This window comes from Rhipicephalus sanguineus, chromosome 2 (assembly GCF_013339695.2).
Source record: "Rhipicephalus sanguineus isolate Rsan-2018 chromosome 2, BIME_Rsan_1.4, whole genome shotgun sequence".
NCBI lineage: Eukaryota > Metazoa > Arthropoda > Arachnida > Ixodida > Ixodidae > Rhipicephalus > Rhipicephalus sanguineus.
In genome coordinates, this window is record NC_051177.1 from 77,790,095 (window position 1) to 77,815,329 (window position 25,235).

A 25,235-nucleotide genomic window follows, 5' to 3' on the forward strand; every position below is an offset into this window, starting at 1 on the left:
GTGTAAGATGAACATAGTAAATGACTGCTCATAACATGAAAATCATGTCATATGTACGTCATTACATACATGACCCGGTCATGGAGCTCTGTTAGAGCTCTAATATGACCCGGTCATGGAGCTCAAACAGGCAAGACAGTCTCACTCCAAATTCACTTGCTTGTCATTAGCTTAATGCGGATTACCTTAATCCGGCTTAATCCACACTGTTTTGTAGCCGTACTCTATCATCCAACTGGCTAGACAAACTGAATTTACTCAAAATGGCTGGTTCGGGATTACATTAGTCCGGATTAGCTTAATCCGGCTTAATCCAGGCTAGATTAATCCGGCTTAATTTCGATTGCCTTACTGTGGCCATACTAAGTCATCCAGATGGCTAGGCAATTTCAACTTACTGATAAGAGACTTGCTCAAGGTCAGCTTAATTCCGGATTAGCTTAATCTGGCTTAATCCGGATGGGCTTAACGTGGCCATGCTCCGGCATCCAACAGGCTATACAATCTCAACTCACTCCAAATTCACTTGCCCGTGATTAGTTTAATGTGAATTAGCTTAATCCGGCTTAATCCACATTGCCTTATTGTGGCCGTACTCTTTCATCCAACTGGCTAGGCAATCTCAACCTACTCAAAATTGGACGGTTCAAGATTCAGACTACCTTAATCCAGCTTAATGGAATTTAATCGGATCGGCTTAATGTGACCATATGCAGTCACCCAAACGGCTAGTCATTCTCAATTCACTCAACATTGAGTTGTTCAGGATTAGCTTAACACGGATTTATTTAGTCATGCGTAATCCGAAAGAGCATAGCCTAGTCGGGTCTAATCTACCTCATGGCTATGCCATCTCATCTTGGACCGGATTAGCGTGATTCGATATAATCTCCACTAATCTTGCCTAATCCCACTTGATCGGTACCTATCAGCACAGGCGTGCGCACGGGGGACCCTTCTAGTCACCCGAGGGGGGGGGGGGGTGCAAAATCTGCCCCATACATTGATTTAGTAGGGTGAGGGGGCGCGGCGATGAACCTTTTTCCCCCCTAATGGGGAACCCTGCGTACGCCTATGTCTATCAGTGTAGGTTGGTATCGATTAGCGTTAAATTGGCTTGTCCAAACTCAACTAGGCTGCGATATACTGGCTTAACTAGGCTTTTTCCCAGCTTACCCTGGTTTAATCCGGCGGCTTAATTGGTATCAATGCGTATCAATCAGTACTGATTTTTATCGATTACTACTGATTGTTTTGACTATGCTTATTTAGCATGAGCTATGATTAACTTGTCTTGACCAAGCTTATCTATGCTTATCGGCAAGGTAGCCGAAGCATCTATTCACTCCGCACGGCTTCACGCGATGATTAAAAAATGCACGGCCACATGCTGGACAAGTCAACAAGTAACCTTCGCATATCTTGGTATTGTCGGTCGGATGCCAGCGGTCGCGTTTCACTTGTGCTTCATATTTTTTCTTCGCTCGCTGTTACGAGGGAAGCGAAACATCCGCTGGCCTTTTGCGTGTGAACTAGTACACAGTGGAACACAGCAGCCTGTCATAGCGGCTCCAATACATCAAGAACAACGTGTTGACAGCACCGTTCCCGCGCTAGCCTCCGCGCCACCCGACACTTTTGAACCAATATGGCCGCCAGGCGGCGCGGAGTCTTTCAAAATGCTGTCTCCAGTGCTCTCCACCACGGAAGCGGAGGCGCGCCCACAGCGAGGCACCCTACTATAGTCGGACACAACTTATTATAAGTCCGCGGCATTTCGTCCTCAAAGGCGGATGCACACAAGCCTGTGCCAGTGGGCGCGCACTTCAGACTGACGTCGTGAGCCAGACGGCCGGTGACCCCGCTTTCGGATAACATTGTCGAGTACATGTGCGGGACTATTTCTACAGTCGCGGAGGCGATCGGCTGTCGCGCTTCGGACGCCTGGGCGGGGCCTCTTCGGACTTCTTAAAGGGACACTAAAGAGAAACAATGAATTGGTTTAGATTGAAAAAGTGTGCTCGGAGAACTCTTGTGTAGTTTATTTCACCACCACAGGTTTATTATAGAGGAGAAAACCAAGTTCAAAGTTTCATTTTCGAATTTCGCGCCGAACTTTGTAATTCGTGACGTAAAAGGATTCAAAGAGCGTTTAACGTATTTTGGCGCCACTGGCTCGACGAAATTTCCACAAACTCGTTATGTCAAGCCTCTGGCCCCCTCAGAGGACAATGTACTTCGATTTAACCGATTAGGAACTATACGTAGGGCCAAGCAGGCGCCGTCAAAAATATGTGACGTCACGGCAAATGGTGCGGGAATTCCAAGGTGGCGTCGCCACCTGTATTTTCATTTTGCGCGTTTTCTCGCTTATTAAGTGTCTTCTCGCAGCAAGCGTAATGTTTTTGGTATCGTGGAAGACTACTTTACTAATGCGAGAAAAATTATTTTGCTCTTTAGTGTCCCTTTAAGTTGTATCCGCTGCAGTATAGATGGGGGATTGATGTGGTGAGAAGACCACGAGGATGACTTGTTGGTATTGCATCTCACGAAGGTTACAGAGCCGGCAGACGGGGACAGAGTTAAGAGTAGACATCAGCGCCGCGTCTTGTTTCTTCTTCGCTCTATCCCCGTCTGTGTGCGCTGTAACCTTTGTAAGACCAGAAGTATTTGAATTAGTAATGTCGCTGCAGCCAACATTTCGACAAGGGGACTTTCTATGTCAGGAGAGGACAAATCTTGCCGAAACGTTGGGCCCTGCGGCATCCCTTGCACGGCGACTGCTCATCGCGAGGACACGGGTCCCACACGAGTTCACGCGATAGGATGTCCGCGTCCCCCGATGCGAGTAAACGCTGTGGAATTCAGTATACCTGCTTCCGGCCGATGATGCCCGGAACTGTGTGCGCACCGGCGCCGCCGCACGAGGCCGACCGGAAGCGCAGCGGTGGAGCGATGCCGGCGAGCCCCACTGGTGAGGATGTCATCGACGGCCCGTAGCACTGCAAAGGACAGCCCTGGTGCGGCTGTTGCTGCGGGCTGCGTGGCTCGTCCGCGCTACCGTCATAGGCTGTGCACGACCTGAGAAAACGAATGGAACACGTGACTCCGTTTCGCTTACTAAAATCACATGTTAGAGGATGCGAGTGTAGGCTCTGGTCGTAAGCGCAGAAGGCAGGAATTGAAAGGGAAAGAAAGGAGTAACAAAAGTGAAACCAAAATTACTCAGCGTAACTATACGGCAGCATACAGAGTGAACCTCGACATAAAACGGAAACTTTGCCTTCCTTTACAAGCGCGGAACATTATTATTGCATGGGCGGAGCGTCAGCTCAGAAAAGGCGTCCGATGAGTAGGTCTGAAGGCGGCGGCGTGTGCTCAGCTGGGGATATGGGGGCAAGGCAGAAAGGTAGACTGCGGTTCAGTGGCTTTCGTAAGAAAAAAATTCGGCAGATCCCACGCACTGTGGGAATCGATGTAATGCGAAGCAGCCAGCAAAGAGCTGCATACATTGCCTTGTTTGTCTTTGAGCCAAATGAAATCATTCATGCCATGGCATCTAGTCCACCATATATCGCATGTTTGCCACGCACGCATGCATGCACAATCTGGTGTACACCATGCCAATGAAACACATATTCTGGTATATAAATGCATGACCTGTCGTTTATGTTCATCACGCACTCGTGTCATGCCATACCAATTTTGGTATATATCGCGTTAACAAAACGGCCGAAAGCGCACCATGACAGTGGCATGTAAATCATACCGTACATGATATGCATAACATGATTCGCATGTTAAGACCTCTCATTTATGTTCGTCATACAGTCACATCGCGCAATACAAATTTTGGTGTATATCAAAGGAGCGAAATGGCCGCGAGTGCACCATGAGTAGAGCGTGTAAATCATGCCATACATGACATGAATATTATGGTTTTTCATGTTACCACCTGTCACTAATGTTCATCATACAGTCACATCGCGCAATACCAGTTTTGGTGTATATCAACCTACCGAAACGGCCGCGAATGCACCATGAGCGTGGCATGTAAATCATGACATACATGGCATGCATGTCAGCTTTGATGTTACCACCTGTTATTCATGTTCTTCATACAGTCACATCGCGCAATACCAATTTTGGTGCATATCAATCTAGCGAAACGGCCCCGAGTGCGCCATGAGCATGGCATGTAAATCATGTCGTACATTTCATGCATGTCATGATTATCATGTTACCACGTGTCAGTTATGTTCATCATACAGAAATGTGTCGTCATACCAGTTTTCGTATGTATCCCTTCATTTAAACGGCCGCGAGCGCCCCGGGACCATGTCATGTAAATCATGCTGCACATGACATGCGCGTCATGATTTGCATGTTAGGACCTGTCATTATGTTCGTCATGAACTCTTGCCACGCCGGGCCAATTTTGGTATATATGAAATTAACGGGATGGCCGCAAGAGCCCAAAGGCCGTGGAATGTAAATCATGCTGTTCATGACATGCGTGTCATGATTTTCATGATATGACCTGTCATTTATGTTCGTGATAAGGCCATGTTATGACACACCAGTTTTGGTATACATCCGATTAACGGAACGGCCAGGGAGCCCAAAGGCCGTGGAATGTAAATCATGCTGTTCATGACATGTGTGTCATGATTTTCATGATATGACCTGTCATTTATGTTCGTAATAAGGCCATGTTATGACACACCAATTTTGGTATACATCCGATTAACAAAACGGCTAGGAGAGCACAAAGTCGTAGGCGGCTAGATAGATAGATAGATAGATAGATAGATAGATAGATAGATACGCTCAAAGTCGCAGAAGTTCGCTAAGAAATGCTTCGCATTTAATAAGTACATAAATGCTCCGACGACGAAATCTGAACTGCCTCTAGTACCGAAGCCCGAAGCTCTAATCATTACGCGACAGGCGCATGTCTCATCAGGCGGCAAGTCAGCGCGTCGAGACGCTTGCGTTTTCACACGGTGACAATTTGCATCGGTCTCATCCATGGTCTCATCTTGTGCATCCACCATCGTGGTGCAAGGCCAATACGACCCCACTCTATATCACTTTATGTGGCTTTTTTTTAAATAAAAAAGAGCCAAATGCAGAAACCGAAACTTGGCTAAATTTCACGGGAGCGTGAATCGCGCCTAAGTATCTTTAACTTCTAAAACAGCTGGAATCAAAATGGGCCAATTGCTGATTGTAACGTGAACTCAAAAAATGCAGTTTCTAATCAAAAACAAGCCAAGCGCTGCATCTGCTTCAATCAAACTGAGCCACATTCATTAAACCAGCGCTGCGACAATTGACGCAGCGCTGGTTTTGGTCACGATTATTAATAATCGTGACCAAAACAACCAAAATGGTCTCATCCAATCTGTTTCATCTGTGTCCTAGTTGATTTGCTATCGTGTTTACGTTTGGCACTTACCGATGGACATGATGTAGGGCAAAACTCGAATACAAAGAGTAATTAGAGGCCGACTTTCCTACTTCTTTGTGCCTCTTAGCGTTTCTTTTCGAGTTAAGCGCTACAGTATCGTGTCCTCCTTTCGCTCCAAGACAATATATTTGAAATAAAAGACATATGAAATGAAGATATTGGGCACCGATCTATTGCTTGAAGAAAAGTGATCCGCAACTGGTACGACATAAAACGAGCTCAGAAAAAGAAGAAGAGCTGGGGCACTTTTCAGGGCTTTCAACAGATGCCAACAAGAAAACGCTGCCGACAGTCCAGGATAGTGCGCATCTTGCCACGAAGGACGGCACCGACGGAAGCACAAGGACGATGTTAATTTTATTATAATATTGCTATACCGTACATTCGAATCGTTTTAGACTTCTTTTACGAGCTAACTCAAGCCCAAATGAAATGTTCCAACCTATAAGAGCCAAATACAAATTTTACTCCTGAATACAGACGATAGCGGGCTATATAGATTTCAGCCGCAATGTAGATTTGAGCTATCTAGGGGACAGGAACACACTGGCAAAAAAAAAAAAAAAAAAAAACTATTGGAGCAGGCCCCACCATACTGTCTGCAAAAAAAAAGTGTGTTTTTCTCAGTTTCAGTTAAAGTGCACTTGGCTCTTTGTATATTAAAAAAAGCCACATATCTGATCACTCTATATTAGTCACCGCAATCCGCATATCATCGAGTGACTCGACCACGCCTGTGCCCCGTCGCCCGGCGTAATGCGGACGGATTTTCCTCACGTTTACCGCTAATTCGACACTGACATTTTATTGTATACGGAGGTTGCTGCTGCCTTCAACATCAAGCCTTTAGGGCTTGAGTATACTGACTGGAATGAAATTGCATAACTAAGAGAACACACTGCAGTTTCAAAGCACACGCACGACAAGCACCGGAATAAGCTATAACTAGGCAAATGTTCGTGTATTTGACGCTCTCCTGCACTTTACAAACGCCTGAATCTTCATTGTGATTTTGGTTCTCTTGCGAAGAGGGGCACCCGGCGCCAATGAAGGCGCCAGCATATCCTACTAGTAAGAATAAAAAAAAAGGCGGTATTTCACTATTCTATTCCGATATACTATTACTTATCTTTAAGCGTTCTTGGTCGACCTATAGGGGCGCGCGCAGCGCTGCCCACTTTATCTCAGATATCGGCCAGCGGTGAACGGTGGTAGATAGGAATGGAATAGAAATTATCGAAACGAATCCTAATACGTTATATAGGGTCTTGACTACAGTGTCACGTCTAGACAAAGAAGTCCTAGGAAGGAGGAACCTCGAAGTGAGCAAGGGAAGCCTCAGTGTGGACCAGCGGAGCCCCGATTTCTTATACACCGTAACTGGAGCCACCGTTTCGTCGAGCCAGCTAGGAGACGGGCTTCATGAGGGCTTCCCTTGTTTATATACCCTTGATCAATACACGCTTTTGTCCGCAGCACAAAACACCAATGGAGGTCGCGCCAAGAAAGAAAGAATGAAACGACCAATAACCACGGCAATGCAATCAAGTCAAGGATGGCGATGTTTCAACGATGCGTTTGTTTACCGGCGTTCGGTGACTCCACGCATGCGCAAAGTTGCGGCAGCCGGTGACAGCTCACGGTTAATACGGCGGCGTTATTTTAAAAATTTCTATTATCGACTAACAACTCTAGTAGGCGCTACCAGGAGTGCGCAGTAACCGTCGAAAACACACGAACCATTTTTTTAGTATTTGTACTTGGGTGGGTGATTGATGTAATTCCTCAGCGCGTCCTGGCAGATAATCCAGGCTTCCTTGTTGACTGTGTTATAACCAGAAAAGGTTTGCAGACAACTTGATTAGTGGACTGAGACTGAACAAACACAGTGTTGCTATTGCAACAACGGACAGCCAACATTACGCGACATTAGCCAACGTCAGTCAGTACTTGCAGTACGTTTTTTATTTTTGCATGTTAGGTTTACTTTTACTTGTTTACTTCCATTGCTTTCTTAATGTTTATTTAGGCCAAATATGTTAACCGAACCATGTTACACAAAGAGGAGAGATGCCAAGGAGTACATCGGTAAAAAAAAAAAAAGGAACTGAGCTCTAATTAGGAATGGTACAGTCAACCTTCACGACCATATGAATCCAACAAACTATTAGGCCAATGAAATTATAGGGGACATTAATTGTTTTCTTTAACTGTAGTACTTCTGACGTAAATTGAAACCAATTAAGGTGGGCGAAAAAGCACGCTTTCCGTCGGCGGGATCCGAACCCACAACCTTCGATATTATTATGACCTAAATTGAAAGAAATTAAAGCGGATGAAAAAGCACCTTATCCGCCTGAGAGATCCGAACCCACAACCTTCGTTATCAAAAGGATATAGGGTTCAGATCCCACTGACGAAAAGGGTGACTTTGCGTCCACTTCAATTCATTTCAATTTACGTCATAATTACTACACTAAAGTTAAAAGACAACAATTAATCTCACCTATGCCTTCCTTGGCCGAAATGTCTGTTGGATTCATTTGGTTGTGAATATCAAAGAAACGAGCCCCTCGAAAAAAAAATTCCCCTTCTTTCGTTCAGTCAGCCTTCAGAGTGTTGTTGTCCTGATCGTGGCATTTTATGACACCACGCTATACATATACGAGAACGCCGCCGCAGGAACGTCGAGCGATCCCTCTCCGCTCGGCAGCTCACGCCGACGCCTTCAAGGGCGACCAAAGAAGGCGTATCGAATGGAGCGCGGCGTCGTTGTCGCAAACATGACAGGGCCACCGCGGACGAGATCGATCCGAAACTTCGAAGGAGCGAGCTGCGTAAGCACGCTCCGAAGGAAAGAAGTGGTCCCTTATTATGCGCAAAAAAAAAAAAAAGGAAGACCGACGCGTTTTCTCTCGTGTACACACGTCACTGATGTGAAGCTTCTCCAACTTTCTCAAGCGAACCTTGTTATAACTCAGATTTCGGTGGCGGCGCTGTCGTACGCCAGAAACCCGGCGCCGGTGAGCGTACAGAAATGCGGCCCTCGAATGTGCGCCGGTCACACACACGCGTGTTTGCATGCGCCGTTTTCCAATAATGAATGTTCTCTCGATCGTGGGCTTGTCGACGATCAGCCCTTTCTGATAAGACAATCTGATGTTTTATTGAGGTCGCTTGTCATTTGACACGTTCCCTACGTTTCACTGTTGTTTGGATATGAACGCATGGCCGTCGTTGTTGGCTGTAGGAAGTGAAGCGTCGCGCTGAGAAGCACGTGGATGGAGGCCCGATTCCCGACATGGAGGAAGGAAACAGTTAGGAGGGAGCGTTGCGCAATGAGATATGTAAAAAAAACAAGAAAGAGAAAAAGAAAGAAAGAAAAGTAGTGCGTCAGGCACAGACTCACCACCAAGCTTCGCTGCCCCCATTTTCCCGACAGGTAAAAGAGGCGATTTTAAAAAAAATTGAAGTACCCTGAAGGCCTAACTTTCGTTTCTTCTCGTCGAAAGTCTCGTTGAACGAGTACAAAATACAAAAGACAAACAAAGACACGCGCTGTCTTTTGTCCAACCTTCCGTTTTGTACCTCGTACAGCGAATCGCGTTGTTTATACTTAAAACACTGCATGGCTCTGCAGTCTTTCCGGTTAATTTTTTTTCTCGTGCATTCCGCCGGCCAACTGTATTCGTTTACTTACTTTATGTTACGCAAGGATAACTAATATACGGTGAATAAATAAACAGAGGTGGCAGGGGGAGAGTTCACCCCTATTTATTTATTTATTTATTTATTTATTTATTTATACTACGCAAGGATAACTGCAGCTTTTCCTGTTTTAATCAACGCCGGTATAAGACCCTGTGACAGGAGCAGCATAGCCTATATGTTGTTCCTGCGAAAATAAACCCTACTTACCTATAGCAAAGGATAACTCACAACCGATCAGGCTCGTGCTCGTTTCTATTTATTCTAGAGATCTGCCGCAAGGCGTATGTAGCAAAATAAATAACAAGCACATACAACCATGCGTGTTACAGCTAGACTGTAGCAAGGTGTTAGTGAATTTGTTCGCATTATCCAATAGGCAGTGTACCCGATATAACATAAAACGCTCAAGTAAGGCCCCACGCTCTGCGAGTACTTCTCCGAGGAGCAGGGCGCAACCACGAGCAGGGATCTATACCCCCTCCCCCTTCCCACCCAGAAGGTCCGAACCCAAAAATTATTCTTCCAGGCCAACCAACTCCCCACCTCCCACATTGGAATAAGGGCTAACCAACTTGGTTCCATATGAACCAACTTGCCCAAAAAGAAGTATTGATGAAACAACGGAGTGTTCGCCGTATGGACGGTAGGAGGTGGTAGTCCAGACCTGCTCAGTCGTCACGCTCAGCTGCGCCTGTCAGTTACGCAAGCCCTCCATCAACAGCCCTCTCCTGTCACTTTTAACTTTGTTTATATTTGTTTCCCACATTAGCTCGTAAAAGCCAGGACAGCGCGACCTCGAGCCTAATGCGAGGAACGAAAACGGGCGAAAACGTGTTTCGGACACGAAGAACAGGATATTCCGTTTCCGTCGCTCTGGTTTCGGGTAAACACTTACATCTGTAATAAAAAGAAATAATAAAATAAAGAAAATCACCGCGGCGCGGTCCCATGGTCGTGAACAAAAAAAGAGCGCCCGCGAGATGGCCGACTGCACGGCGGCTGACGACGACCATGACCCGGAATAAATTGACACGATGGCCTGGCCGTCTCAGCCTTTGCACGTCTCGGCTGCGAAGAAATTCAGTTCGCGTGCTTTACTGCACTTGATATTGTAGAAACAAGACAGTTTTCAAGCCTACGATCACGTTTTCGCTTTTTACCGTGCACGTGAGAATGTGAATGCAGTGAATGAGGGTACTACCCAGGCTCCTGTTGGTTACGCACAAGTTACGTTAGATCAGTTCCTCGTTCGTTTACTGCAACTTGTAAGCCCCCTTACTAAATACTACACCCCTTCCCCAAACGGAGGCCTGTACGGTATGTTTATTAAATAAATAAATATACAAAGAAACAAACGATTAGTGCACTTAATGCAGTTTTATCGATGGAAAGGCTGCTGTGTGACACGTACAGCCACCCAAATCTTTAACTGGCATGCGTGTGCGGCGACTTTTCCGTACGTCAACGCCATACGACTAGCCGAGTTGCAAACAGGGCGAGGTTAGCACATGCCCGTGCACAAAGCGATCATGAAACGCGATCGCTCTCCCGCTGTGATTCGCATGCGCGAGTGCGGCTACCGCGTAAAGTTAGACTGAGGAGTGCGGCGCGGGCAAGTGGCGGCACCCCGTGGCAAGAAGCGCATCTCATCCGGCTATCGGCCAATAAGCATGCTATGTCTCCGCGACGTCAACGTGCAGACGCCCCGCCCACCGACGAGAGTGAGATCCGGCCTCTGTTTGAAAAGAAGGCGCCTGAGGAAACGGCAACTTCGCGCTCCGCTTGTGGCCTTTACGCGGCGCGCACGACTGTAATATTTTGCAGAGCAGTTCATATCCGTGTCAACTTTCCGCAGGTTGTGTTTTTTCAACAAGCCCAATTGGTGCTTCATGACCCCTTTAATGGTTTGGGCGACTGTACTTGATTTTCTCAACATTCCTCTCTACTTATGCGTTCTATTACATCACTGTTTTTTCACTGTCTGCTGGTTACTGTTAAAGTCAACGAAAAACAAAACAAGCTCCATTACACTGTTTTAAGTATTGCAAAAGTGTTCCAAAAGCCGGGTAAACTCATGATTGTAAAAGGTTTACTCCGACATAGACGCTTCGCCACCTATGCAGGTGGCATCCTCAGTATACATTGCGCAGAATATTCACAAGATAATTTCGAATAGAATCGAGTCGACGCTTGCTATAATCATACCGCATAACAGGCTGGCTTGAAAAAAAAAAAGAGTATTTACCGACATAGAATTCGTTGCAGCGAAAGTGTTCGTTACACAGACTTTATGTAACACCTGTAGATATGGTCATTCATGCCACGAATACAGTGCACTACATGAATACCAGCCGTTATGGAGATGTTGCATAGTCGTATGTGAATATCTTCGATAGATGTCCATTTGTAGACATTGAAAATAACAGCAGCGAAGAATACAAATTTTGAAGGGTTTGAGACAGTAATTATATAGTGGGGTTGAAAATATAATCAAAACGAATAAATGCCCCAGCCTGCAGGGAGACAGTGCCACTGCGTTCTGAATTGCGAGAAGTGACTGTTTTATTGGTCGACGTCGCGTAGCAGCCGGCACAGCAAAAACAGTCCAACAGGCAAGGCGCCAACTGCGCTCCAACAGTTCCAACAGCGCTCGCGCTTCACACCAAGAGAGCGTCTCACTGGTGAATGCTTTGCTCCTTCACCTCTACAGATGCATCAACGCCCAAGGAAGCTATTTTGAAGAATTTTAATAATATGTACTAATCGGATAAATAAATTCTTTATACCAGACACAGTCTCAATGCTTTACGGACAGACACTGCATATGGACTCTGCAAAAGACTGGCTGCGCTGCCGAACTGACCGAACGACCAGAACTTAGGACTCTCCGCGCGCCTAGCAGTCGCGAGAACCTTGTTCCCTCCTCAAAGGCTCAGTGCGCGTAGCGCCGCCATTCCGCAATCAACTGTCCGTCCAGCCACACACTGCCTCGCTCCGCAGATCTTTTACACTGCGGACACACAATGGCGCATTACCCGGCGCGGTTAATGGTTTTGCGTACGGCGGCTGCTTGCACAGTGGAGGGTTCCTGGGCTACCGCGGCTGACCAAAGCGCCGCTGTCACACGAAGCAGGCGCGTGGAAGCTAAAAGCGAGGAGGTGGTAAGTGGCCCGCAGAACAAAGAAATGCGTGACGAAAGCGAAACGCCCAGTCGAGAGCCCTCCATTTCTATTCCTTTGTTTCTTGTTCTTTTAAGTCTGTTTTCGGCAAGCGTTTTCTTGCGCCGCGGGCAGTTGGCATGCCTACCGTCCCCCTGGACGAAAGGGTGACAACACGAACGAGAGAGAGAGGGAAAGTGTGCCTTTTTCGTGTGAGTTCTAGAATCCGCTTTGGCCGAGCACTAACGGAGGGTTGCGAGGCTGCACGAAAATGGAGTGATGTGACAAAAGGACGAAGACCACGCAAGCGAAGACGAGAGTATACCAGGCGGTGAAACTACGTTATAAAGTACGGGGAAGACCAAAGCTAACATTCTAGGGTCAAGACCAGGGGTCTTAAACTCATCTTAATTAGAGGGCTGCAGTTCCGAAATTTAGTCCAACAAGGGCCGGACAGTGAAAAAAAAGTCGGAAGAGAGGGGGGGGGGGGGGGTATCTGAACAAAATGTCATCTAACGTTGCCATTTGAAAGAACGCCTTTCCGATATCTCACTTATTGGTCATATCTAAGGCGATTTGATGTAGGTTTCGGGAAAGATATTGAAAAGCTATCGGTACCGATCTGCAGAATGACAATTCTGAAATACAGTTTTTGTTCTACGGTGATGTTTCAACAGATAGTGACCACATGGAGTGCCTCAGGGAAAAAATGCTTGATACCAGTCCCGTCTCTGTAGCTCCCCCCAAACAAAGCGTTATTAATCGCAATAAGTGAGAAAATAATGCGAATACCAATTTAGCAAAGTCACGAAAGTTTATTCCTTCTGAAGCTGTGGGCCTCGTGTTTGAGATCCCTGGTCTAGACTATCACAATACAATGTCCCAATGATCAAAATTCATGACAATGAAGTAGGCAAGTGAGGAGGAAACAACCATCAAACAGAGTAATGCTAATGATAATGCTGTAGTGTGAACCCCTGTCACCTGAGAAGGTTCTGAAGTCTTCAGCTACAACTTTGTTTATGTAGCCCATGAAACATGGCTGAGGTTTAAAATAAGAACAGGAAGGCCCACACGTAAAAGAATGGGAATAAAAAAAAATGGTTCACGAGTGTCGTCGAAGAGCATACATATATTTTATTGTGTGCACAGAAGATTAAAAAATAGTCACTGAATGGTGTGCAAGAATGTAAGAATGCACTAAACTTATGTGTACTGAGGTATGCTAAAAATTAAAAAGAAGTACTCATAAGGTGACATACTAGGAGGTGTCAGGGTCAACAGCGCTAGTGTTGTACCAGACCGTTAAACCCACAGGCCAGGCACGTAGGCAAGGGGGGGGCCCGGGGGGCCCGGGCCCCCCCCGAAATTCGTCCAGCTTTCTATATTTCCAGGCAACTTTTTTTTCTTTTTGCCATGGAAAGGCTTTCTTTCGAACAATTAGGCCTTGGGCCCCCCCCCCGAAAAAAAATCCTGGCTACGTGCCTGCCACAGGCCTAAGGCATGCACTGTACAAAACTTGTAACATCACAGTAGCTGACCCAGCTGACATGCAATGCTACGAATCTGTAAGCCTCAATACATGCATTTACAGTGACCTTGCCTTGCAACCTGAAATGAATTGTACCTCTCGCACTGACCAATCGCATACTAAGTTTGCTTTCATTTGTTCGTTTTTGACATCTCATCCTTCAATTACACAAGGGTCTTTAAAAGGGATGTATGTTGCAACTGCTTCCTACATGTTGCTGTTGTAGCATTTTGCAGAATCCAGATATTTAGTTTGTTTATAAAATGCTGGAAGACAAGAACTGGCTCGCAACTATTGGTGCTCATGTGGACTGCTGCAAGGTCAGCACCTGTCGATGGTTGATACCTTCCCGTTTTGCTGGACCATCCCGCAATGTAGTCATATTGCACTCCATTTAAAAAACATAGCACACTTATGTCACAACTGCATCCTTAAGGCTTCAACAAGAACAACTTACAAACATGTCATGGCATGAGTCTGTTAAAACAGCAAACTGACCAATAGGTCTATGCAAAATACTGTCTAGGATCCTGTAAACAAACCACAAAAACCTGCAACTAATATTAGTGCTCATTCCTTGACTTTAGCCTGCATTTGCATCTCATATTATATGCAAAACCAAACAATTTTCAACCCAAATCTATAGTCCTAGATAATATATAACAGCTGTCATGCTATTTTCTATCACTATTGCACCACCACATTGACACAATGCATCAGCTTAATAGCATCAACAAAGACTAAAATGAAGAGTATCAACCAAAATTCTTGCAGTACTGCTGTTGCCGCATTTCATGTCTTTCATCTCCCATTCCTAATGAGAACAGACAATAATGCCAAGGAAAGTATCGTGGATATTATTTGTAGTAATTATGATATATATGTGAAGAAAGTAAAGTGGACAAAAAGATAACTAGCTGCCGACAGGGACCGAACCTGCACCCTTCGAATTACGCGTCCGATGCTCTACCAATTGAGCTACAGGGGCGGTCATCCCCCCGTTCACTTCAATGGGTATATCTGTGCATTTAAACCTGGCACTCCCAGGTTTAAACGTCCTGGTGCTTAGATTTACAGTACACATTTGTGTCTGGTGTGGAAGTTGTATCATATAAAGGGGATGTTTTCCCTTTTGACATGAACTTCATGACTGAAACAAATGTGTACAATTAAATCTAAGCACCAAATTGTTCAATAAGCACTTCTGAAATCTGCTGCACGTGCCTGCACTTTTGCTTAACTAAGCCAAATTGCTGCTGTGCAACATGATATATGTCAATTGCTTCAAAGTGCCAGTTGGAATTGACGTGACAAAAGTATGCATACATCTAGTGGCCAGATGAATAGAGCATTGTGCTTTTGTGATGGTGGACCCTGAACCAATGTCCGCCATAAAGCACATAATTATTCCTTTACTAAGAAGCGTAAAATGAAGTGACACGGGCACCCGCTTACTGCAATGTGCCTCATATGAGGCAAAGAACGCTTTGCATTGAAGACTTGTGAACTGATACCCTTCTTGACATGCAGAAATCAAGTCCCTCACCAATGGTGGTTTCTCGCGTATGCTCAAGTGAGGCCCCCTGTAACTCCATTATGACTCACACTTAATGGTCGTTCAGTCACATACTTTCCTTCCAAACATACTGGTGCTTTCATTCAGACTACACACTTGTTAGTACTAAACAGACAAATTGTAAAGGCAGTATTCTGTGGTAGCATTTATGGCTGGAGTGAAAATGCAAACAAGGAAGCTCAATGTGATTATGTCAACCTATAACGGCCTTTTCTGGCCTTGTTTACATAACACGTATGTGTAGAAGAACCTGACCCCTTACTGCACTTGTACAACAAACGTTCGGCACACAAAGTCCATCAGCATGACTGATATGAGTGCTCATCCACTGTTAGGTGTGGCAGTGTTAACCCTTTGAGACGCTCTGTACACAATTGTGTACGCCACTTGTTTTTGCTATTTGCATCAACTAGTGACTCAGAAAGAGGAAGATGCAGTGATCTTTGGATGAATTGAACCTCCTGCAAAATAAGTGTACCTTCATTTAACTAAATTTTGCAGTGCACTCTTAAATAGTATAATTTTGCTGAAGGCACTACCATGTTTGACGTGGCGCTTCCTAGAGCCAAATCAAAAGCACATTTCTTTGCTGAAAGTCAACATGAGCAAAAACAAACTTGCACTATATTTCTAGCCTGAGATTCGATCAGATTTATGTAAAAATGGAGCATGAATGATGTCAGGATAAATATATAATTGTAATTTAATTAGGATCAAGTACTATAACACATAAATCAACGTATTAAGACAAAATTTTTGTTGCAGTATAATATCGAGTGCCTTGAAATAATGTGTGAATTTGACACATTTACAGGCAGCTCTTCATAGGTGGTGCCTGAAAGGGTTAACAAAATGAAGCACGGCTGCAATAACCTCCTTCAAAATTCAATGTTGTTTGCATAAAGGATGTCATGTTTCTAAATCTCGTACAAACTACAAATTCCAAATGCTAGCATACTATGCCACACACACTCAATTCATACCCATTGCACAATACGCCAGACGTACGCTATAAAAAATAAGAGGGGGGAGGGGGGGGGCTAAACTAAGTAAACGACGATTGCGGCGTTATTTTCACATGTATTGTACATTATTTGCACCACATTTCCTTCTGCTGTCTATTTCTTTGTGATATACGTGGTAGGGCGGGCCTACGTTAGCTATCCGCAACACCTGCTCTCCGTCGGTTTACCAGGCCAGCTCTTCAAAGCTCATGTACTGGCAAAGAGAAATCAGCCAATATCACATCTAATCTAAAATACCGTTTCTCCATCGAGCTTGCCGTTAACGTCTTTCAACCTTCTCTAACGCTCTTCCGCCCTCATGCGCAGCAGAAGCCTACGACGAGGCGAACCAGTTATCAACGCAGGCATTATCTCATTTTTAACAACCCTCCTCTGTCTGGAACAGGGCACTAAAGCGCTAACATCTCGTTCAACATCTTGATTAAACCCAATGTGCAGAACAGCTGGTCTTGAACACAGCCGGTGACTATAGCTAAGTAGCTGTAAGACAGCGACCAAACTAATCACGACAGTATTTTTGGACGCGCTTGAAAAACAAGGACACACACAAACCACAAACTGTGCCCTCACTGCCAGATTGTATCCCCGTCCAAAAATACAAGAAACAGCACTCCTAATCACGACAGGAGCCGCGTCTTGCAATGAATCTCTTGACACTTAAAGCATGCGGTGAAAATTAACGCGCCAAGGCGAACATTTACCAAGTGGAATAGGACAAGCTAGGTGACAGTTACGACGGTAGTGCTAGTACGGTTTCCGGTAACGTTTTGTGCAACGTTTTGGTTCTGTGCATCTGGACAGTGACGTCAATAGGTGACACGACTTACGGGTTGTTAATTCCCTCTGTCTTCATGTCGCAGCATGGGCGATGCCCGATATGGCGCCAGAAACTGTTCACGTTGGCCCCGACGAGCTACGCAGACTTGCCAAGGACTTGCCGCGTCAAGTTCGAAACAACGGAACCGCTACAGCTGCCACAGCCTCGCACAAGCCCTTCGCGCGCATGCAATACACAGTAAGGTATTTCAAAAGGTATTGGAGAATACGTTAATGACTACTTTCACCGTCAAGGGTACCTAGGTCATTAGCGATATTCAAAGTTCTCATGGTAAATATTTGTGCAGAGAAAAAAATCATAACGCTGTATAATGTCAGATGTAAAACAAAAATTACAAGTGTCGAAGACATGGAAGTTGCAACTATTAAAACACTCGGTAAACATTTTAAAAAGTGTTCTCAATTATTGTGTCGCTAGTCTTTGCAGCGCCAAATTTACAAGTAGCGTCAGTCATTTAACAAATGTGCTGAAGGGGGAGTGTTTTTACTAACTTCATTATAAGTACAAATAATGTGTTGATTGCGATGCCTTTGCTGCTATGAGCGCTATGAGCACTGTCTTCCAGTTTCGTTCATGTCGTAAAGTTCGTGTATATATTGTTCATTCATTGCTGGCGCGGCGCTGGCAGGCACTATGACTCACGAATGCTTCCTAAAATTATTGAACCTGCCAGTTTGGGACGTCATGCGTGCTGGGCAGTCGATGGTGAGGTAAAAACAGAGCAAATTTTCTTGTCTTTTTGGGTGCAGCATGCGAACCGTTTTTTGCTGAACACGAAACCACGTTTCTGAACTCAAAATGTTTATCTACTTTAGTAGCGTATCAAAACTGGCGAATATTCGTTGTCGGATGGTTCGGAGGAACAGCAACTCGGCAACTGCTGCGCTAAGGCAGCATTTTGAGTCAACGCAGGAACTGGTTTACGTAACTGTAGCTTCATTTCCAACCTTCAAATTTACGCAGAGGACTTTTCCCCAGGCCAACCTCTATGCTGTCCGTTTAATTAAACTATTTAAATATCAAGATTAAAAAGACGGGCATGGACGGGCATGTAGTTACACTGAACCTACACTGAACGCTATGGTAGCGCCATCTCGTGCAACAAAACAGACCATTGGAGCAAAAAAGAAACACCACATCTCGGAGGCTAGATGTTTATGCCAAGCACCGACAGAAGCCGCGGCCACCACATAGCTTAATGTATTGTATTTAGCGGCGCGAAATTTGTAAGTCAAACTTTCTTATTCGGTAGAAACACCTCCTCAAGCCGCTTGGGCATTTCGTATAGCAACTGACATGCATGCCAAAAGCCACTGCACATTCTGCTAAGATGAGAGGGCTGCACTTCACACCTAGCCGATCTTGCGCACGAGTTTTATAAAGCGCACAGAAAGCATGCAATGTGTCTGTTGTTGCCCAATGTTGTTTTCAAATTTTAGTGGAAAACTGTTAAAATGGCCCTGTGTCTTTATTGACAAAATAAACATGGAAATGCGGTTCCTTGAAATAAAGATGTTCAACACAAAATGGGCCAAGTGCGCTGTTTTGTAACTACATGAAGCCAAATCCAACATTAAACCTCCATTTATTACTACTGAAATCCACATAATTTTTGCTTTGTGGCCTCGTGGTAGCTCCTTTTAGTTGAATCATTATTGAAAAAAAGATTATCCTGAATACTCCTACTCGACATGCTTGCGTCAAGCTTTTGTGTCAGTGTTAATCCGCATGTAGCCCCCGCCAGTGGCGTACCAACTTGTTCGCGAGTGGGGGGGCTGGCCTCCCTCACTCCGGCCGCCACATATATATATATATATATATATATATATATATATATATATATATATATATATATATATATATATATATGTATAGTTCTTTTTAAGTAAGAATTTGTAGTAATAGGGGCGTAGTACATTCTTTATATTCATCGTATTTGTATTAGCAACTTTGCTTGGAGCGTGCGAACTTCACAGTAGAAAACAGCGCAGTAACAAAAGACAACAAAGACCAAACAGGAGTAGCGCTGTACAGCGCTGGCTCTGTTTAGTCATAGTCTTCGTTGTATTGCGCTGTTTTCTACTTTGCTTAGAAAGCCCTCCGGCTCCTCCAAATATGTACGCCTATGCAAACGGTGTAAGCACAAATTTTCTTTGAAAAAAATATCGGTGATTATAACGTAAAAATGACCCGTATTTTTTTCCTTCCACATTGGACGTTAGCTGTTTATGATTGGCCGAAATTTTCTGGGTCATACACACGGCACCGGCTCGTAACGCGATGCAACAAATGACCCCAAAATTGTCCATTGCGTAATGACCAATCAAGCACGACTACATAAAAAATAAGAAAGTACGCTATTTCCAATACGACATATTTTTGGTCATTGGTTCTTCGCCGTTCGTCAAAAATTTTCGGTGTGCCTTAAAATCGCGTGCTTGTTACGCGACGTCACAAATCTGTGAAATCTCGTGGCGTTCAAATGACGTGCGCACACTAAACAACGCATTACTGTGCTGAACAATACCTAAACATTTTTTGTAATAGCCAGACAGTGTCTCGTTCTGAATGTAGTTCAAGGAGGCTGCCAACCGATCACATTGGCAGCAGCTACTTAGAGCAGCTGGCGACATGGATTCATATGAGCATAATAAATATTTTCAGTTGTATAGTATAACGATGTTGAGCTGTTTGTGCACGTGTACAACTCTGTGAACTCATCCTTGCTGAGAGAGAGGGAGAGAGGGAGAAAAATGAACAGCGCTGCGCGTGTGGGCTTCTTTGCTGTCCGAGTTGTATTTGGCCTTGCACAAATCAATTCGAGATGACTCAAGAACAACTGGCCCGGCTGTCACTTCAGTCTCCTTAGTCCTGAAAACCCAGATCGCGGGATCGAATCCCGGCTGCGGCGGCCGCGCTTTCGATGGAGGCCAAAATGCTTGAGGCGCGTGCGCTTAAATTTAAGTGCACCCCATGGTGGTCGAAATTTCCGGAGCCCTCCCCTAAGGGGTCTCTCATATTCATGTCGTGGTTATGGGACGTCAAATACCAACAATTATTAGTCAAGAAAACCGTGGACCTTGACTATTTACCTGGCCCGGTAGATCAAGTTGCGGGACAAGCTTGAAAGCTGGGCTTCCCAATATACTCGAGTCTACTGCCTTATTTCTCGCATTGTTACAAGCCGCCGCGATCGCTGCAAGCTACATACAATAAGCAAGGCCAGCGTTTTTAGATTAATTTAAAAACGTTGGCAAGGCGAAGTAGATTAATCGGAAACTCAAGCGGAAACATTCTTTAGCTATCCCAAAGCGTCCCAACTAAAAATTGGGCAACGCTTAAGCGTTAGTCCCTTAAGCTTAAGGGATTAACGCGATAGCGATATCCGGCTCCATCCTCATCGCGCTTTATTTCGCTTGTCATTATGTTCAGTCGCCCAGCCAGCCAGCAAGCCAGCCAGCCAGCCAGCCAGCCAGCCACGCACGCACGCACGCACGCACGCACGCACGCACGCACGCACGCACACGCACGCACGCACACGCACACACACGCACACACACACACACACACGCACACACGCACGCACGCACGCACGCACACACACACACACACACACACACACACACACACACACACACACACACACACACACACACACACACACACACAGTAAAGGTTGACAACAGTGTACCACTGCGTGCGTAAGAGCATGCGCGAACTATTGTGTGTGCCCTTTGTAATGGGTGGCACGCTTTAAACCAGCAGCAATCACGCGCGTGATGCTTTTTCGAAGTTGGCAATGTACCCATTACGTGTTCGTAAGGGAATACGTGCAGTAATGTGTGTGTGCCTTGTGTAATGGGTGGCCTGTACACAGTACAAGCATGTTTGTGAAACAGGAAAGCTACTCTCAGAGCAGTTCCAAGCAGTGGCGTGGCTCTGTGGCAGAACACCTCCTTGGTCACGCCGAAGGCCGGGGTGCGATTCCACCGCGGGCAAATCATCATTTAATATTTGCATCCATGGCGATTTTTGGGTCAGAATAATGATGATTTTTCGCTCACAACCAACGATGCCGACGCCGACACCGGAATTCCTGCGACACGGGCTCCTTAACGCTATCGCGTTCAAACATTCTGCAGTTCTGCACACTCATCAACTCATAGCAAATTGGATATAGAGCAGCGGTGATTCTATTCCTTTCCTATTAAAAAAATGAATTTCCTTAAACAGGAAGAGCGTCTGATCATCTCATGAAGCGTTTACTGGTTCCTTCCCGTATTTGCGTCGTCAATTATGTAAATTTCCGGCCAGGCAGAGCAGAATAAAATCATGACAGAGCGCTCTAACATTAAAAGCCCCTACTCAGCATTCTCTGCAATGCTGTAGCGCAAATCGTTGCATAGGCGGCCTGCACCGCAGAGAATCTACAGTGCGTGGTCGTGAGACACGGGAGACGTTCTCCACAGCAGAAGCGCAGGACAAATTTCGTTATATAATAAAGTGACTGCAGTGTAGAAGTTTACGTTCGCGACAGTTCATGGTTTCCCAGTCTGCAGCCGACAGTGGCCACTGTCGAAAGTGGGAAGGCTCCGCCCCCCTAACTTTCCTCAGTGACGGGGGCTAGCGCCCCCCTTGCCTTGCCCCCCCCCCCCCCCCCCCGGTAGATACGCCTATGGCCCCCGCATAGCAGAGATCTGCCTCAGAGCAAGGAGAGGCTTCTCGCCCTTATTTGGTTATGGAGGCAGTAGTTAGGCGCACTGAAGGTGTGTGAGGTACCATACAGAGGAGACGTTGGTTTTTTCTGTGGTGACAATACTCCTTTTCGGAAGAGATCCGAACATCAGAAATAAGAGCGAGAGGCCTGCGACGCACTTCCATCAGGCACCGTAACCACGGTGGTGCTGTGACAAATAATTGACACCCTACAGAAGCTGCTCTCTCGCTCAAGCACGCGTTTGTGGCGAGTGCAGCTGTGCGAGTGATGCAAGCCATGGACGGCCTCCCAGCTGTATTTCAAAATCCTCAGCCTTTCTCCTTCACGATGAATGGGCCATGAGGCATGCGTGTGCTGGTCGCACGGGAACAACTGAGGGTGTAACATCTGTCTTCATAATCGTCATAATTCTCGCCCTTTAAAATTCATATTTTTAACCTATCTCTGACGTTCGCCCCGGAGCCCTTCTCTGCTGTGGAGTAGCAGGCTAGAGTTGCATCACTCGGGACGGCCTATGCACCTTTTTCACCAGGGTCCGTTCGGGAAGCGGATACTGTCCAAGCAGGGACGTATCCACTGCGGCCAAAGACGTGTACGAAGGGGGGAGGGAGGGGACAGTACGTCTGCGTGTCTGACGTACTAGTTTTCTTTCTTTCTTTCTTTCTTTCTTTCTTTCTTTCTTTCTTTCTTTCTTTCTTTCTTTCTTTCTTTCTTTCTTTCTTTCTTTCTTTCTTTCTTTCTTTCGCATTGCGCAATCCTCCCTCCCAACTGTTCCCTTCCTCCAGGCCCAGAATCGGACCTTCATCCACGTGCTTGGCAGTGCAACACTTCACTTGCTATACAGGCTACAACGATGGCCATGCGTTCATATTCCAGGCAAGAATGAAATGTGACGACGCGAAATGACAGTTAAGTCACATTCATAAAAAAGATCAGCTCGTCGTATCAGAAACGTCTGGTCGCCGACAAGCCCACAAACGAGAGAGCACATTGGTAAACGGCGCGTGCATATACGCATGTGACAGGCGTACCTTCGAGGGCCGCATTCGAGGTCCGCATTTCTTACTCTCGCCGGCGCCAGGTTTTTCGCGTACGACGCCGCCGAAATATGTGAGTTATGAATGCTTCGCTTAAGATTAGGATTAATATTCTTTCACGGTGTTTTCCGCTTTTCCATTCTGTGATAGGAGAGAGGAGAGAGAGGAGTATTCACAGAAGGGCAGAGTGGTCGGCCTGAGCGACAATATGCTCTAACCTGCTACTCTACACCGGGGGAAGGGAAAGGGGAGGAAAAATAGTGATGGATGACGATGGTAAGTTAGGGAGGTGAGTATGTAGAGTCCCGCAAAAGCGGTAAGCTTTCCGTTGCACTGAAGAAAACAGGCGCCATAAAAATTTGTTGTCGGTCTCCTTGAACGAAAAAAAGAAAAACGGTGAAAAACGAGGGATTTTTTTTATAAATTAGAAATTGGAAGTTAAAGATGAACCTTTAGTTGGCGAGAAGCGGATCCTCTTTCTTTTTTCTTGTCTTTTTGCACGGCACACACCCAAGATCTTACACCGGCCAAAAGTGAACGCAGCGGATCTTTTTATTACTTTACAATGCCTCATTTCTCTGTAATGTCAAGATAGAGAAAAAAAAAAGCAACATCAAGCCTCATTTACATCAGCAAAATTGACTGATTGAACAAGCTCGCACTGCTTATACCTTGACCTCTGTAAAAGGCCAGTGGTATTGCTTCCGTCCAGGAGGTAACAGAAGTGCAAGAAGATGAGGCCATAGGAGGCCATGATGAGGCTGTCTTTTAGGTGGCGACGCTTCGTCGCCGCGATCGCAAATACAAGACCCGCGGAGAAGGTGTTCCTGGTCGTCATCACCACGGTACTGCTGTGGGCGACCGCCGTCACGTACGTCGTCTATCAGATAGCGCAAGGTCGCCACGCACCAGTGCTGTGGCCACCGGTGCCGTCACGACTTCGCGAGGCACGCCAGTTGCTCGAGCCGTTCCGGCCTCTCCTGGACGACCACGCCGCGCTGCGCCAGAAGTCGCGGAATCCGGCATGGGCCGTCGCGGAGCAATGCCGATGGCCTCTGGACGTCCTTTTCCTCGTGCACACCGTTCCTGGTCGGCGACAACGCCGGGCGTTCCTGCGAACCACGCTCCTAGAACACCGTCTGGTGCGTTACTTCAACTGGACGGGTGCCTTCTTCACGCACGACCGCGCCAACGGTTCGTCCGAGCACACGAAGCTCGCCTTGGAAGTTGCGCAAGAGGGTGACCTGGTCGACGTCTCGCCGTACTTGACTAGCGTCGACGTGGCGAGAAGCAGGCACAGGAGGGACGTTCGGGACGCTCAAGTGACGCTCGAAGCGCTTCGCTGGGCTTTTCGTAACTGTCGACGCGTCCGTTACGTGGTCGAGGTGTCCGACGGAATCATACCGCGAGACCCTTTGATGTTCGTCCGCTACCTGAGGGACTACGTGAACCCCGAGCGGCGAATCCTGGCCTGCCGGCCGGTTCGTAAGAAGCGTCGAGGCGTCCTCCGCGCCAAGTCCAGTAAAAGAACGAGGATGTGGTCCAGCCACACCACGCCGACGTCTCCGCGAGTCGTGCGCTACTGCGCCGGCTCTCCGGTCTCCGAACAAACGACCAGAGCGGTGCGAGTGTTGACAGGGCAGGCGCTGCGCGGACTCTACCTGGAGTCCCTTGTGCCGGGTCCGCGATTAGTGGACGGGGCCTACGTCACGGGAGACCTCGCGCTTGCGGCGGGCGTGGTACACGTGGACTTCGCCGAGGCCGGCGAGGACTACGTGAAGCGCGACGGACGAATCCTCAATTACACGGCGACGTTCACGAAGATACGACGAGATATGGCGACGTACAGAAACTTGTGGTGGTATTGGATGCGAAAGAATATGCCCATATACGAACAAGCCTTCGGGGAGTCTCTGAGAATCACGCTGCCCTTATTGTACGATGCTTGATAGAAGGAGGGACTGGCAGTAAAAGAAAGACGTACTTAACTGGAAAAATAAAAGCTTTGTAGCTCCTCATGTACAAAATCTCACGGGGTGCCGCGAGATGTCGCAACTTCTGTTGGCTTGCTACACTTTATTACAACGTTTGCCGTAAGTAAAATTGACGAGAAAACAAATAATTTAAAAGCATGAAATTGCATGCATCATAAGAGTTCCGATAACTGGA

The 25,235-nt window shown here is 46.3% G+C and overlaps 2 protein-coding genes across 3 annotated transcripts in view; one reads left to right on the top strand and one right to left on the bottom strand.

Annotated features, from left to right (window-relative positions):
- LOC119383222 (PAS domain-containing serine/threonine-protein kinase) overlaps nt 1-17,443 on the bottom strand; it is a 64,578-nt gene extending 47,135 nt beyond the window's left edge. Inside the window, exons 1-2 of one of the 2 annotated variants that reach the window (XM_037651261.2) lie at nt 17,302-17,443; nt 2,874-3,081 (exon numbers count right to left, since the gene is read on the bottom strand). In XM_037651261.2, coding sequence (XP_037507189.1) covers nt 2,874-3,081; nt 17,302-17,327 — 234 coding nt within the window. In that variant the 5' untranslated portion in view covers nt 17,328-17,443. The remainder of the gene's footprint in view (nt 1-2,873; nt 3,082-17,301) is intronic. The other variant, XM_037651263.2, reaches the window with a different exon arrangement.
- Nucleotides 1-25,235, top strand: part of LOC119381691 (gastrula zinc finger protein XlCGF7.1-like) — a 229,158-nt gene that overhangs the window by 82,753 nt on the left and 121,170 nt on the right. The window lies entirely within an intron of this gene.